Source organism: Meleagris gallopavo, chromosome 4 (genome assembly GCF_000146605.3).
Source record: "Meleagris gallopavo isolate NT-WF06-2002-E0010 breed Aviagen turkey brand Nicholas breeding stock chromosome 4, Turkey_5.1, whole genome shotgun sequence".
NCBI lineage: Eukaryota > Metazoa > Chordata > Aves > Galliformes > Phasianidae > Meleagris > Meleagris gallopavo.
In genome coordinates, this window is record NC_015014.2 from 57,313,077 (window position 1) to 57,328,313 (window position 15,237).

The 15,237-nt window shown below is 38.5% G+C and overlaps 1 protein-coding gene across 2 annotated transcripts in view; it reads left to right on the plus strand.

Annotated features, from left to right (window-relative positions):
* Positions 1–502: 502 nt before the first annotated feature.
* The window catches only part of LOC100550851 (TBC1 domain family member 14), a 30,900-nt gene continuing 16,165 nt past the window's right edge, over positions 503–15,237 (plus strand). Inside the window, exons 1-9 of one of the 2 annotated variants that reach the window (XM_010710388.2) lie at positions 503–521; positions 3,122–3,240; positions 5,799–5,881; positions 7,490–7,607; positions 9,070–9,176; positions 10,068–10,148; positions 11,389–11,483; positions 12,541–12,612; positions 14,322–14,450. In XM_010710388.2, coding sequence (XP_010708690.1) covers positions 5,857–5,881; positions 7,490–7,607; positions 9,070–9,176; positions 10,068–10,148; positions 11,389–11,483; positions 12,541–12,612; positions 14,322–14,450 — 627 coding nt within the window. In that variant the 5' untranslated portion in view covers positions 503–521; positions 3,122–3,240; positions 5,799–5,856. The remainder of the gene's footprint in view (positions 522–3,121; positions 3,241–5,798; positions 5,882–7,489; positions 7,608–9,069; positions 9,177–10,067; positions 10,149–11,388; positions 11,484–12,540; positions 12,613–14,321; positions 14,451–15,237) is intronic. The other variant, XM_019614956.2, reaches the window with a different exon arrangement.

Genomic DNA, 15,237 nt, shown 5'->3' on the forward strand with positions numbered 1-15,237 from the left:
GGGGTGCGGCGCGGCCGGCGGGGAGAGACTGCGGAGGTGACGCGGTGACGCGGGTCGGGCGTTTCGGGCTCTCCAGCCGAGCTCGGGCGCTTGGTTTTCTTTGGTGTGAAGGCTGCCGGCTGGAAGCGAGTGCCCTCCCACCCCGGCGCAGCCCAGCGAAGCCGCACGGCGGTGGAGCGGCGTGGTTCTCGCTGCCCCGTCGCCCGGCGTTAGCGTTTCGTGTTCCGCTCCCTTTAAACAAAGAGCACGCGAAGCCGGGTGACCTTGGCGGAGAGCTCCGCGTCCCGCAGCCCGTGCTGCTCCTGCCGGGCAGGGCTGTGGTGCGCACCGAGCCCTGAGCGCTGCTGCCTCGGCCCTGTGTGTATCTATCTACGAGCTGCTCTCACAGAACACCTTCAGACCTCTGCTCTGCTCCCCGGCTGTGGCAAACGTGGAGGAAAGCCTGAGTGGTCGCAGTGTTAGGGATGTATTCGAAATCATAAGCGATCAGGTCATCCTGAATCGAACCTGAAGTTAATTAGGTAAGGCAGCCCTAGTTTTGAGTACGGGGTTTAAATACAGTTTGTCGCTGCAGGAGATTTGAGTCTGGTTTAAAGAAAAATGCTTCAAGTGAGCCATTGTGCGTTCAGCCTATTGCAGTATGCCGGTCTGTACAAATGCTTCTGCTTGCCTCGTCAGCAAATACTCTTGGTATGAGTTTGTGAGGCTTCAGTCTGTTTCATTGCCGTTCGTACAGAAAGCTCTCCTCAAAATTGCCTTCTCTTCCTACTTGAAGTAGAAGGTCGTTGTAAAGAGCGCTTCTGAGTCTTTTTTAACCTTGCCTAATTCCTGTGCAGCCTTATCATTTGTATGCAGTGGACATTTTTATTGTTTTTGGCTGATACTAGAAATACTACAAAGGACTTACACTGCTAATCTGATGAAATGAGCCACTCCCATTCTGTGTGCTGCTCGGGCTTCTTTGCTGTAGGCATGCTGAGTAAAACACATGGGTCAGTGCTGGCTGAAATGTGGAATTGGCTTTTGCTTTATCCTTTGAGAACTGTGAATAACTATGCTAACACGCCAGTGCTGTAACTAGCTACCGTACTCCAAAGTATTCTAAAACAAAGCATCGTTAATCAAGAAATTCCTGAAAGGTACTGTGCAGAGCACTAGTCTGGAGAAGTTTGTGCTTAGGTGATTTTGATTTCCAAATAATGGGAATAAAATCCCCGTTGTAACCCAGTCTGTACAGTTTTTTGTACCTTCTTAAAGCAGTTTTGCTCTGTGATTGTCTTTCAATGAAAGGAGACCTTGAAAATAATTTTCTTATGCAAAAATCAGACGACTTTTTTGGAACTTCTCACCTAATAAGCACTGAGTGCTTGTGTTTTCGTGTGTGATGCGTTAGGGAGATTGATATGTGATGATTTCTGCCTTCTTGCAGACTCTTGCAGATGTCAGCTGGTTTCACTAGCAGCAAAGGAGCAAAAACATCAGGTTTAGGGATAAGGTTTACATTCTTTGGGGAAGCAGTCATGTAGGTTAGTATTTGGCCATGTTAATTTGTGGAAAACAGCTAGGTCTATCTCCTAATAGAATAATAATAATAATAATAATAAAAGAATAAGCCTCTCTTTCGTCCCCTAAGTGCAGTGGGTGTGCCACTCTGTCAGTGGGGCAGCCGAAGCACCCACTGATGGGCACTAAGGTATGCTGATGCACTGGTCACTATCAGCTGCCTGCAGTGAGTTATTTAGGTAGGAGCAATGTCTTAGCATTCTGAGTAAGTGTCTGTCTCAGTACCTTTTCAACTACCTTTGTTTGCTTATTTTCTCAGTAGACTTTTTTTTAACCAAGAGCTTTGTCAGTACGACTGCTCTCTCTAATAGTCAAAGCTACATACTGTTCAGTAGTTTAAATGCTTCTGTTTTGTTGTTGTTCTTTTCCTTGTTTTCAAACTGCTGCTGTGCATAGCAGCATTAACTGGTATTAATGAGGCAGACATTCCAAATTCATGACAGTATTTCCCGTCACAGCAATGCAGGCATCACAGGATTGAACGCTGAGACACTGCCCTGTTCATAAACAAGGAGGGAGTTCTTCTGCATCCCAAGAGCTTCACAGAACACAGTCTGTGAGTCCCACAGAACTAACTTGAACTAGAATTGAGTTGGACAGCGTAAAATAGAAGAGTTAATGTGGTTCTGCTTTCAACTGTGTGTTTCTATATTTAAGGAGGAAGAGAAGGGCTTTCTGTTAGTAGTTGACACTCCATTCTGGTTTCTGAATGAGCCAGGCAGTTTGGTTGTATTTGATGGTTGGATCTTTTGCCCAAGGAACTTTTTTTTACATAACTGGCAGGTTAGGTTGACTGAAATCAGTACCATGTGAAGGAGCTGTTTGTGCTGGCAGGAAAAAGGGGGAGAGAAAGACTGGTTGGAACACCTTTCACAGAACTCAGTTATAATGCTTAATTTTAGAGCACTATGTGCAATTTTTATTTTTTAAATAGAAATGGTATAAATAAGCTGTACTAGAAAGAAAGTGTCTTTTGGAAATGACAAAATTGGTGAAGTTTTATTTAGAATGTCAGTGATATCCCAAACACAAGGTAATGTTACGCTTTGCTATGATTTAGGATTGTTATACTTCAAGGCATTATAAGAACTGTGAGTTTAACCCCCAAAACACTCCTCCCCAGCTCTGGTGAGCCACTGAGAATAAGGTGAGAAGGAGAAATCTCACGATGAGATTTTAAAACAAGAAGCCTATGGTGGCTTTTGGCTTTGATTTCAAAACGATGTAGATAAAAATATTGTAATAGATCTTTTTTACACCTCAGGTAATGTATGCTGTTTCAAAGCTTGTTCTTAGTGGTATTTTGTAAGGGCAGGCTTCCAGCCAGAGGAACTTAAAATTAGAAGTAATGAAAGAAGACATGGGAACTCACTTCTGAACTTAAAATTTAACATTGTTTTCAGTTCTGAGTTGACTCAAGCTGAAAAGCTTAAAAGAGATTGCAGTTGGGCAGAGATTCAAGAGCATTATCTTGGTGTCTTTTATTGACCCTGTTTAATTCTCCCGAGCATCGTTTTGGTGTTCTCCGCTTTTGTAACTTGTCCTTCATCTTCTCTAGGAATATGAAGAAAAAACTGGACGAGCTCACAGACCTCTCTCTCCTAAGCAGAATGTGAGGAAGAATCTTGATTTTGAGCCACTCTCCACTACTGCACTTATTTTAGAGGACAGACCAGCGTAAGTTTTGGGAAGCATCACAGCCCCTTCAAAATGGGGCTAGCAAAGCTTATATTACTGCATGTATTTGATTGCTCCAATTCAGACAGATGATTTTAAATCTAAATACTTTTGTTTCATGCTAATGAATATACAAGTGTGATAGTTATGAGGAAAATTATTCAAACTTACTTCAAAGAAGTAATTTTATAGTAAAAACATTTTTTGAGCTTTAGTTTTGAGTAATTCTAAACACAAGGAATTTTTATTTCCCTTTGAGAGCATAAAGATAAGAATGAAGCTCGTTTAAGCTAGGGAAATTGAGAAGCAGGGATAAAGTGTCTTTGTTTGCATGGAGAAAGACCAAACCCATATTAATAATGAAATGATATAATGATTGTTCTGCAGTGAAATCAGCACCACGTGATAAAGGTTGTCAGGAACTCAAGTTCTTTGGTGCTTCTGTTTCAGTAATGAGATTATTGCATATGCAAACTAACTCTAGAAAGATTTATTTGAAGCTGTTCTCATAGTTTTTTACCCTTGAATTTCACAAATTCAGTTGCATTTAGTCAATTTATGGACAGTATCAAGTCTTGCAGACATGATGTCTGCGTTCTTAATAGAGCAGTGCATTGATACAAAGAGCTGGCGTAACATGGTATATGTTTTCATGAATAAATTTACACCAAAAATCCTCCTATCAAACTAGTTTAGTTGTAAGGTCATTTAAGACACTTCTTGGTTGGCTGGTAGACTACAAGATTTCTTGGTACCCCAAAACAATCAGTGAGGAATTATTTGTAATAGTAAGTTTTCTTGTGTACAGCTGGAAGCAGTGCATACTGGCTTATTTGTTTTAAATAAAACTTGTCTCTTAAAATCATTCTTTATGTGGCATACTCTGAGACACAGTACTCAGCTAGATTCAATTATGGTACATTACAGGATAACATTCAGATTTTACTTTTTTTCCTAATGTTGATAAACTGAGGAACTTCTAGCAAAAAAAGTTGTTTTTTAAATTGTAGACAACTGAATCATGATTTCTTCCCTCTAATAGAGGAAACTGAACAACAGTGCCAAGCTCTAATGAATCTCTGTAAAGAACCTTTTTTTTGTTTGTTTTTTTAGTTGTTTTCTTTTCCCCTACCTATTAGGCTTCACGTAATTTCTTGTTGATTATTTGCAAAAATAAATGCACAGATAAATAAAGACTTCCAAGAAATGCAGTGAGATTTTATTTCCAAAAGAGTTACTCTTGGTTTTGGCCTCACTTGTAGGGTTTAGGTAAAAACTCTAAGGAAAAAAATCAATATTTTATAGTTTCTGTATCTTTAACTGGACAACATTAAATCTTAATAGATACATCATCTCACTTATATGATGATGTCATTAAGAGAGGGAACAAATAATTTCAGTTATGAAATTTAAGTTGGTAGAATTTGAATCATTTCTATAGGTTTTCCGTTCCAAAATTCCCTTAACTCACACCCTTTATAAGGACTTTGGATTTATGAAAAGGAGCCAGTCAACTTACTTAAGTGAAACTGGAAAAAATAATTCTTTATGGGTAACAATTACATTAATGTGCAAATAAATTTCTTGTATTCTTGTTACAGTCTTGATTCTTAAAAATATTTGTAGGTGTGTAGCACATGGCTCTGCATGCTTTAGAGCATAATGTGATTATGTAAATAGTAAAGCATACTGCTATTGATGATGTCTGCACTGACAGCTGGAAGCTGCCTTATGTCTGAGATCGTACAGGAGTACACACATTAGTTTTTGTGGTTCTTTTTTATTAACTAACGATATTAACTGTCTTAGAAATACGATACAACGATGAACAAAATACTTATTTCCTGTTCTGATGTTTTGATGATCCTATAGTTGCACAAGATACATAGTGATTATTTTAATTATTAATATAATTAGCTTAAAGTTAATTTGATCTGATACAGAAGCATGTGTATTGTATGGTAGAGATTTTACTTTAATCACAAGTAGAAAATGGCTGCGTTGATCTCAGTGAGTGGAAAATGCACAGAATGGCTACTGCTTGTTGCTGTAGAAGCGAGGGGAGGGAGATAAGCATTCTAAAAAGAAATGGGGTCTCTGAGAACAGAAAGAGGAAGCTGGTGCAGCGAGCCATTACTGCATGAGTGAAGAAAGCTGTGGATGTAGTCCTTAAGTGAGGTACGCAGTGAGTGAATAAGGTCTTTATCTGTAGTGCTCAGTTTAAAGTAAAACTACCAGCTTTTTATGTACCACTATATTCCCTTTATTTATGAAGATTAGTCTGTGGCTTCAGTTGGTTTAATAATAAAAATGCTGGAATTGCCAAACAAAAGGAAATTGCTCAGCATATTTGGTGTATAAAAGTACTCATAGCTGTTCAAGTGTTCTTTCCTTCTCTTCCGCTGACTCCGGCAAAAAAAATCTTTCCAAGAATCTGTTGGACTACTCCTTAATCAAATATTTTGACGTCGGGCAGCATTATGTTTTTCTTTTAAAAGTGCCTAGAATTGTTGTTAGATGGATGTGGCAACTTGAAATACTGCTTTTTTTAATTCAAGGAACCTTCCAGCAAAACCAGCAGAAGAAGCCCAGAAACACAGGCAGCAGTACGAAGAAATGGTGGTTCAAGCAAAAAAAAGAGGTGATGGAGTTTCTTTTCTTCAGAAGAAAACAGTAAAGTTAATGGCTATTTCTAAACTTGAAATAGACTGATGTCATTCAGTTTTTCTGTATTGTGAGGGATTTGTACTTCCCTTCTAAGAAGAATCAATCCAGAAAAGAGAGAAAGACAAAAGTAGTTTCATTAAAAAGCCCCAAGAGTTTAATTTTAAATAACTAAAAATATGTTAGAGTTTTATTCCAGGAACAATTTGTTGAGGCTGTCGTACATAAGTACATGTAGTTTCCATGCAGGAAGTGCAATAATTTTATTTGATAATCAGTCTCCCACTTAAAATTTACATCTTTCCTCAGGTTTTGCTTCTCATTTCTTGTCTGGCTTCACAGCAGTGTCTCAGTAGCACTATACTGCCCACATCACGTGGAGCTGATAGCAGTGGTTTCTTGCAGATTATTTTGTACTATCTCAGCCTTCTAATAAAACCAATCATTGCAGTAATAGGAAATCCGGACACGTGGAAGTTGTGTGTACAAGGAAAGCTTCTGGAAATATTGTTTTTCCAGCTGGTCTAAGTTATATGAAGCAGTGGGAAAGTGGCACGAACTCAGGACTTTTCCTTTCTTTCTACAGTAGACATTTTAATTAAAATATTTCATTGTGGTTTTGGTGGGAAAGTTCATTCTACCCTTTCTTGTGACCTCCATGTCACTATGTTCATGTAGCACGAAGTGGTCCAGAGGAGATTCTCCTTTCCTTCTGTGCACATACAATAGGTGGTTTGGGAGAAATGGAGTGATGCTCAGGTTAGGCAGTGGGCCAAGCCTTTGTGCTGTCTTGACTAGATGAGAGTATGTCATTCTATCAGATAAGAAAACAGAAAAACAAAAAACATTTTGCCTACAACCTCTGCAGGTGAACGACTTGGCAGAGTAATGTGTTGTGAGGAGGTCAGGAAATCAAAGTGTGTAAGCACTGTTTTTGGTCAGAGAAAAATGTGTCTGTGTTTAAGACAGACTTACAGAGAGGTTGTATCAAAGCCAGAGGTACATGGAGGCAGTTGGTGTGGTTCAGCCCTAGCTTCTGTTGTAGCTTTAAAGTGAACCCAACAAGTGGTGTGTGTTCATTCCAAAGAGCGTGGAATGAACACACGCAAGGTGTGTGCAACTAGTTTTCCAATTTGCCAATCAGTACTTGCCCATCTTGTAGACTGTGTGTGCTCACACACACACACACAGGTTCTGTATTTCCACTGTGAATCTGTAAGTGTCAATCTGTAAGTGTCTGCTGATGTTTGTTAAATCACATCTAACAAATCTGTCTGTGGAACAAACAGTAGTTGATGACGCAATAAAAGAAGCACTGCAAGGTAATGCAAAGATATAAAATACATTTAAACTGAGCGTGAAAAATGTAGGATTTTATTCTGGGAGTTTCCAGTTTGTACAGTTGTGATGTAGAACATTTAGAATAACCATACATTAAAATCTTAGAATTGGAATAGTCTGCTGGAAATGTAGATGTATGTAAGGTGATTTTACATGGCTATGTAGTCATGTATAGCTAACTTTCTTTTTTTTTTTTCCTGGTTTTATTAAACTAAAAATAAAAATAAAAATTGCTTTCCTGTAGAGCTTAAAGAAGCCCAGAAGAGAAAGAAGCAACTGGAGGAACGTTGTAAGCTGGAAGATAGCATTGGCAATGCTGTTTTAACTTGGAACAATGAAATCTTGCCCAACTGGGAAACTATGTAAGACAGTATGTTACATTGAGATTTAATTAAAACTCTTCTGTATCCTGAAGAGAAGTTACAAATTTAGCAAGTGTAATTTTAAATGGTGTTGGTAACTTTTGTTTGAAAGTCATCTTCACACAGTGGCAAAGATAATGAGTAATGTGAGCTTCATTAGTTTGATAAGGTGATAAAAAGTAACGCAGTTCTAATTCTCATTGCTTGATCTTCAGTGGGAATTGGAGAAATTTGGAAACTGTAAAAGAGTGAGAAGTGATCCATGAAAGAAAGTGCAAAAGCAGAAAGCACAGTGCTTAACTGCATTTATCAAAAATGAGTTTTTTTCTTGACTACATCTTGAGCTTGATGTTTCAGTATCAAACATGGAGTGAAGTATGTGCATGGTCCTATTAAGCCTCTTTAATTAGTGGTAGACCTGCTGAGATAATCAGGTGATGGAAAAGAAAAGTAGGGAAAACATTGTTTTAAAAAAGCTGAAATACTACAAGATTTTCTACAAAGACACAGCACATACAGCTGGGAAGCTACCTCCGCTCTCCAGATTTTCATGGACTTTACAATAACAAAAAAACATCCCCTTCCAATCTGGAGAGCATAAAAGCAACACAACTGTAACAAAAGCCAACACAGCTCTTATAAATGCAGCTTGCTTAATGATACTCAGATGCTCAATATTAGAAATGTTGATGTGATGTGCTGGAAAATGCAACTGAATTAGAGAACCGAGTGTGAAATAAAGCATAAATAAACTGTTGATTAAATGTCTGTCTTTAGTAGTTGAAGGTGCACGTGTTGTCTGCTGTAAATCTAAGTATGCATTTTACTGTTTGTGGCTTACAAAGCCAAAAGTTCCTCATTGTGTTCCATATTTTACATTTGATTGAGAATCTGCTTTTAGGTCATTGCATTGCTGGGTTCTTTGTCACTCCTGGAAGCTGTAGCAATTTCTATGTCTGTGTTCTGTTAAATGTGCTTCTACCTGAAAATTGCTGCTTCATGCTGGAGAGCTGGAGTGGCAAAGCTGAGTGGGTAACTGCATGTCTCATTTGCACAAGGAAGCGATGACCGAGAGAGTAGATCTGTAACTTGTTTATGTATTTAATTTTACATGGAATTTTAAGTCTGTCCAAACTTTAGTATATGCAATGGCATAGATATGGATCTATTTTTCACTTCTTTATTACTGTTCCTTACAACTTTTGCTGATCATCTGTGGTGGAATGTTACTGTGGCTGCACTGCTTCTGTCAAAATAAACCATTAACTTTAGAAGGAAGGAAGCTTTCCTTTTGCAGTTCAAGACAAAGTAGTACTAAAGAATTGATATGTGCCAATCTGGTTTGACTTCTTGGCTCACTGATGTTCATTCTGGTCTGTATCCCTTTAGCTATGGTAAGAAGACACATTTACAGTTCAGCTGTCAATGAAATCTTTCTTAGAATGCATTTTGTTTTGAACAGGTGTTGTTCCCGTAAAGTTCGAGAGTTATGGTGGCAGGGCATTCCACCGAGCGTGAGAGGCAAAGTCTGGAGCTTGGCAATTGGCAACGAGTTAAACATCACCCACGGTGAGACTGTTGTCTTGTCTGCATTGTGATATGAAGAGAAATGAGTCTTGTATTTACTGAGTTGCATCAGAATCTGATTTGTGGTCATGAAGTGTTATCTGCTTAGGTTTTATTTCTGGTGGTTTTAGATGCTAAGTTCAGAAATGCTGTGTCTTTTAATCCTGTAGCTGTTCTAGGACTGTTACCATGAGTTGTTTCTGATTATTGCCACCATTGTGTCTTGCTTTAATGTTACACAGAAATGGTCAGAACTACTCAAGATTTTTTACTTACTTTCTTTTTTTTCATATTAGAATTGCTACTCATGTTGTAATGCCCGTGAGTATGCAGTCTCTCCATTTAGAGCAAGAAGTTAGGGCTTATGAGATTGAAAGACTTCCAGGGAAACTAGTCCATCTGCTTATATATATGTTTATGAAAACAGAAGTAGTGTGCTACTTCACTCAACAGCAGAACAGTTTTGAAAGAGCAATTAATTCCAGTATGGAAAGACAGTAGACTGCCTGTACTCTTGCTAGTATTGTGCTGCTTTTCTGTGTTTGGTTCAGTTACCTCTGGTTTAGTTCTTGCCTTGAATTTGGTAGTTTTATCCTAGCCATCTGTTCAGACTGTAACTTTGAATGTCAGTGCTCTGTAAGAAAAAAATAATTGCTTGAACATAGAATGCAATTTCTGCCTTGATTGCCTTTCCCTCTTTCTCGATCTTAAATTACAGGTTCAGTGGAACGGGTCTTTCAGAACCAGAATCAAAAATTCAATTAGTATCTCACATGTACTGCTGTTTGTGTGCTTGGAGCAGCATTGCTCACATGGTACATGGTTGGTACTTGACAGTAAGCAGATGTGTATTCAAATAACAGCTTTGATTTTCTCTACTCTTTTTTTTTCCAGAACTGTATGATATTTGTCTGGCTCGTGCCAAAGAGAAATGGCGATCACGTAGCACGGTAGGGGCTGAGGTAGAATGTGAAGGTATGTTTTCTTCTGGTCAATAACCTGTGCTGTGCTACAAAATAAAAGATTTGGTTAAATTGTTCCTTAAGGTAAGATTAAAAAAGAAAAAAGAAAAAAAAAAGCTGTAAAGATGAATTTGATTTACAAACAAACAAACAAAAAAAAGACCTTTTTTGTGGAAGAAAGAGCTGCATTCTTTCTTTTAATGAATCTTTTGTCTCTTACATGCCTTGCTTGTTCTGTTTTTGTTTGAAATATTTCTCTAGGTACAGTTATGAATTGATACCTAATTTATAGGAAAACTAGGAACATTTAGGAGGTTCTAATTTGAACTGAAACACAAATATTTTGCTGCCTCTGCAGTTTTGCAATTGAAACTCAAATCATAGCAGAAAGTTAAACTTTAGTTCCTTAGTGCGGCTTTGGGTCCATCTCCTGGGCATGTTTCAGAGAGAAGCAATTTATTTTTGCATATGAAGTGGTTTGAGATTTGCTAATTGATGAGAGGAGTTGTATTTTTGAAAGTAGTACACTACTGCTTGAAATTTGTCTTTGGTAAATAATTACACTGAGCAGAAAAAGGAGAACATAGTACTGCTGGTGTTTATCCACAGAAAAGCATGGTTAGTTGGAAACCCCCAACTTTGTTTTCTTAAGATGCAACTTCCTGCATCTTAATTATGATGACATTGGATACATTTCCAGCTTTCTCTTACATTTTATTTTCTGGAATGTGTATCTTCGTACAGTTGTTATAAATTATTGCTGTTTGCTAGTGACAAGTCTTATTTTTTCACTACTCCAGAAGTGACAATAGGTAGTTCCCAACTATATTTAACCAGGACAAATGAAATAGAACTGAAGTTTTTGGGTGTCAGATGCTTTAGGATTTTACTTTCAGTGAGATCTGTTTCAGTTTTGGACCATGATCTGTAACAACATATACAAAGAGTAAGTATGATTTTGGAATGTGAGCCAACAGTAGAAGAAATAGGAGACATCTGTTCTATAGTTCTTTAGATCTTCTCTCACCAGAAGCTCTCCACAGAGATGACTACATAAAGAACTATTGGAAGCCTTGTTTGAAAGCCATCAGGCTTGTGTGTCTATTAGTTTGTCAAAGGATGCCAGTGAAATTTCTGGCATGTTTTGCCTTGCCTCCCTCTCTTTCTTTCTACCCCTGATTTCATAACAGTTGTGGGGGGGAAAAGGTGTGCACTGATGCATGTAATAAGAGCAGTAACTTTGGCTTTTGTAGATGCTGGATTTTCTACAGCTGACAGAGAAGCAAGTTTGGAGCTAATAAAACTGGATATCTCAAGAACGTTTCCTAATCTCTGTATATTCCAACAGGTAAGCAGTGTTAACATTCAACTTGTCTTCTCTTGAGAAAATAAGTTTATGTGATCTTACATGCCCCCTGGTTGAAACAGTCTGCTACAAAAAAAGGAGTAGACATCTTGAGAGAAAAAGTTCTTACAAATTTGGGAAATTTAGAAAAGACTAACCTTGAGATACTGTATGTTTGGAAGAGACAAAAAACCAATCTGTTAGCTAACCATTGTGTTTGGGTTCATAGAGCCCAGTTCATGCTGGTTTCTGTCCAAGTGATACAGGTTAGTGTTTCCAAGTCAATGAATCAGCACAGCTGCATTGCAAATGCATGGGAACTGAAAAAGCAAAGCTCAGGCAGGAAAGATTGGATTTTTATTTGTTTGTTTGTTTGTTTGTTTATTCCATAAAAGACCAGTGTCACTTGCATGCTTTTGGTATGCTTTAGTGACTTGTTTTAAGCAAATATTTTGTCCTTCTATAAAAATCTTTGACGTCTCCGTTAAAAAAAGTTTGGATTGTGATGAACCAACATTTTTGGGTAAAAAACATCTCCCTTTAGAAATTCTCAGCCAGTTATAATTGGTGTAAGCTATGACAGCTGTTAATAGGCAACAGCATGAAATTCTTTTCAGCTATAGAGTCATTGATATGCTTGATATGCTGTCCGTGCGTGTTATAGCATATTGTTGTTCTAACTGTTCTCTTCATGATTGCATTCTGCCTCTAATCTGATAGACAATTAAGAAGTTCTCATTAGTGTTCTGCTTTCTTGGCACAATTATCAAAATGCTGCTAAGCTGTAATGAATCTCTTAGGCTTACATTTGTCTTGTATAAGGATTTCGTATATAACTGATATAATTGTGCATCTATAATACATGTGGTATATGCAGTTGTTACAAGCTTCTAAGGTTAAAAGATTTGGGGATGTTCAGAGCTGCTTTGGGGAACGTGAATAAAATAATATGAGTAATAATGAATTATCAGAAGTAATACAAACTGTCAGTAACATTGAAGAGTTTTTAATGTGTTTGCAATGTACTTAGATATGTTGTCTTGCTTTTGTTAAATTATAGGGTGGTCCTTACCATGACACATTGCACAGTATTTTAGGAGCCTATACTTGTTACAGACCTGATGTAGGATATGTAAGTGAACTTTTCATCTGGGAGAGGGGGGGAGAGTGAGGGGGAGGGAGAATTCTTTAACAGGCCTTCATAGACAAGTATTAAGCTATTTCGTGACTAATTGTGGGGTTTCTGTTTGCTTATATTCCAGCACACGCTTGAGAAGTGTGTCTCATGTAATTGTTCTGTTGCTAAATGTAAGCTTTTTAACAGTTTAAGTCATTGGAAAAGCCAAAAGTACATATTTTTAGTACTTGAAAATTGGAGTTGAAAGAGAAGATGTAGTTAATGGATCCTTTGAAGTACATGCTGTTCTGCTGTTCTTAATGTCAGTGTTACTGAGATTGTTCTGTTGTATTGTTTGTTACTCCTCTTTATATACATTTCTGCACCTTAGCATAGTGAGCTATTTACAGTCTGTAACAGCCTATAAAGCAGCATCAATCCAGGCAGTGTGAGCTCCCTAAAAGTATTGGGAGTGATTATGAAAGGACAGAGTGGATTCCACATTCTTTATTGAGTCTGGAGAAAGGAAAAAAAAAAAAAAGAAAGAAAGAAAAAAAGAGCATACAACAAAAACCAATGCCAAAAGCAGAGCAAAGGTGTAGATAGGAGCTTGTTCTTTATTTGGCAGCAATTGTTTTACAGAAGGCTGGTGTAGGTAGATGCCATTCCTGTTTTCTGAGTAGCACTGGCTACTTGGCAAAAAACTTCTGAACATGATTGTTAGGGTGCTAGAAAAAGGGGAGATCAGATGATGTGCTTCATTTGGCATGGAAGCTGTTGTGTGAGGAGGGGGAGCTTGTTCCTCTGGTTTGCAGGAAGGATTGTCACATCTTGATCCATGTGACACAGTGATGGCAGCACTGCACGCTTTGAGCGAGCAGTCTTTGGCTAGGTTCATTGTCAGCTCCATAATATGCTTTGTGGAAAATGCAGCAGTATCATGAGCTTATGCTGAGTGAAATGTGTGTAAAGGCATCTCTCCATAACTGACCAGCTAATGATTGAAAAAGGACGGGTTTAGTCTCTAGAGTCCTAGTCTAGTCTGGATTTCCACAAATCAGAATACATTGATCTCATCGCTAGGAGAAGAGTGATCAGAACAAATCTTCATTCTGTTCTTCAGGAAAAAATCTTTATTCCGTGTGTTTGAAATGGCAGTCATCTTGGCATTCCTTAGGATTGTGCTTGGAATCTTTGAAAGGAGGGGAATCAACTCTTTGGATGAATAGATAATGGCAGGACAAGGGGAAATGGTTTTAAGTTGAGGGAGGGAAGATTTAGGTTGGATATCAGGGGGAAGTTCTTTACAGAGAGAGTGGTGAGGTGCTGGAACAGGCTGCCCAGAGAGGTTGTGGATGCCCCGTCCCTGGAGGTGTTGAAGGCCAGACTGGATGAGGCCCTAGGCAGCCTGGTCTAGTGTTGAATGTGGAGGTTGGTGGCCCTGCATGTGGCAGGGGGGTTGGAGATTCATGATCCTTGAGGTCCCTTCCAGCCCAAGCCATTCTTTGATTCTGTGAGGCAACATGGGGATTGTTAGCTTCCATGCTCTCAACATTCAATACCAAATGGTTACATGGTTTAAAAAATCTTCCCTTTCTGAAAGTTTAGCAAAATTCAACGGTGCAGTGAGTGCATTGAACAATAGTGATTGTGAGGGCAAAATGTGGCAGTGTTCTTGAAGGAATGCAGTTCTTGCTGAATGGTAACACTTCTCCGTTCTTCAGGTACAGGGCATGTCTTTCATAGCAGCAGTACTGATCTTGAACTTGGATACTGCAGATGCCTTCATTGCTTTTTCTAACCTTTTAAATAAGCCCTGTCAAATGGCGTTTTTCCGTGTGGACCATGGCCTTGTAAGTATGCACTAAAACTGTAGTCTACATGTTGAAGGTAAAGTTTTAAAATAAAATCGTACCCTCAGTAGCCTGGAACATGTCAGAATTAACTTCAATGCAACGTACTTGTTTAAAAAGAATGGAAAACTAGCACAGACACACGTACACACCCCCTCAAAAAACAACCAGCAAACAAAACCAAATACCAAACTGGGAGGTTTGAAGATACGAATGAAGTTGTTCTGCTGATGAGTATCTTATGATTCTCAGGGAATAATCATGAGAATATTATTCTAAGTGTGTTTCCATTTGAGCTGAAAGATGAAAACAGCATTCAGACGTGGTTTGAAGGTACTTTTTATCCCAAGCTAATATGCTGCTAAAAATAGTCTGTTGAAGGAAAAGCTGTTTCCCATCCCTTACTCTCTGGCAGTTTCTTTAAAGATGGCACTGGGGAATCAGATGAGCAGACAGTCCCCCCATTTGCCCCTTGACAATCTTCAGTGAAAGTTGGGTGGCTAAATCTCTTAATTGTCTGACATTCCTTGTTAGTATATACAGAGGGAGGGCTGCTTGTGTACCATCACAAAATAAGACTCATCTCCTGAAGTACTTCTTAATTTATTCGATTTTCAAAAAATAAATGGCGTTCTGCATTTCCTTCTCACTTAGTTACCATCTGACACTATAAAAATAGGATCTTGCTTCTCAAGTGTTGAAATGGGGAAAACAAATCATGGAAGTGGCTTACATCAGCAGTGACCACTTGTGTTTCTTAAACAGTAGGACACTAGGAATCCTATCA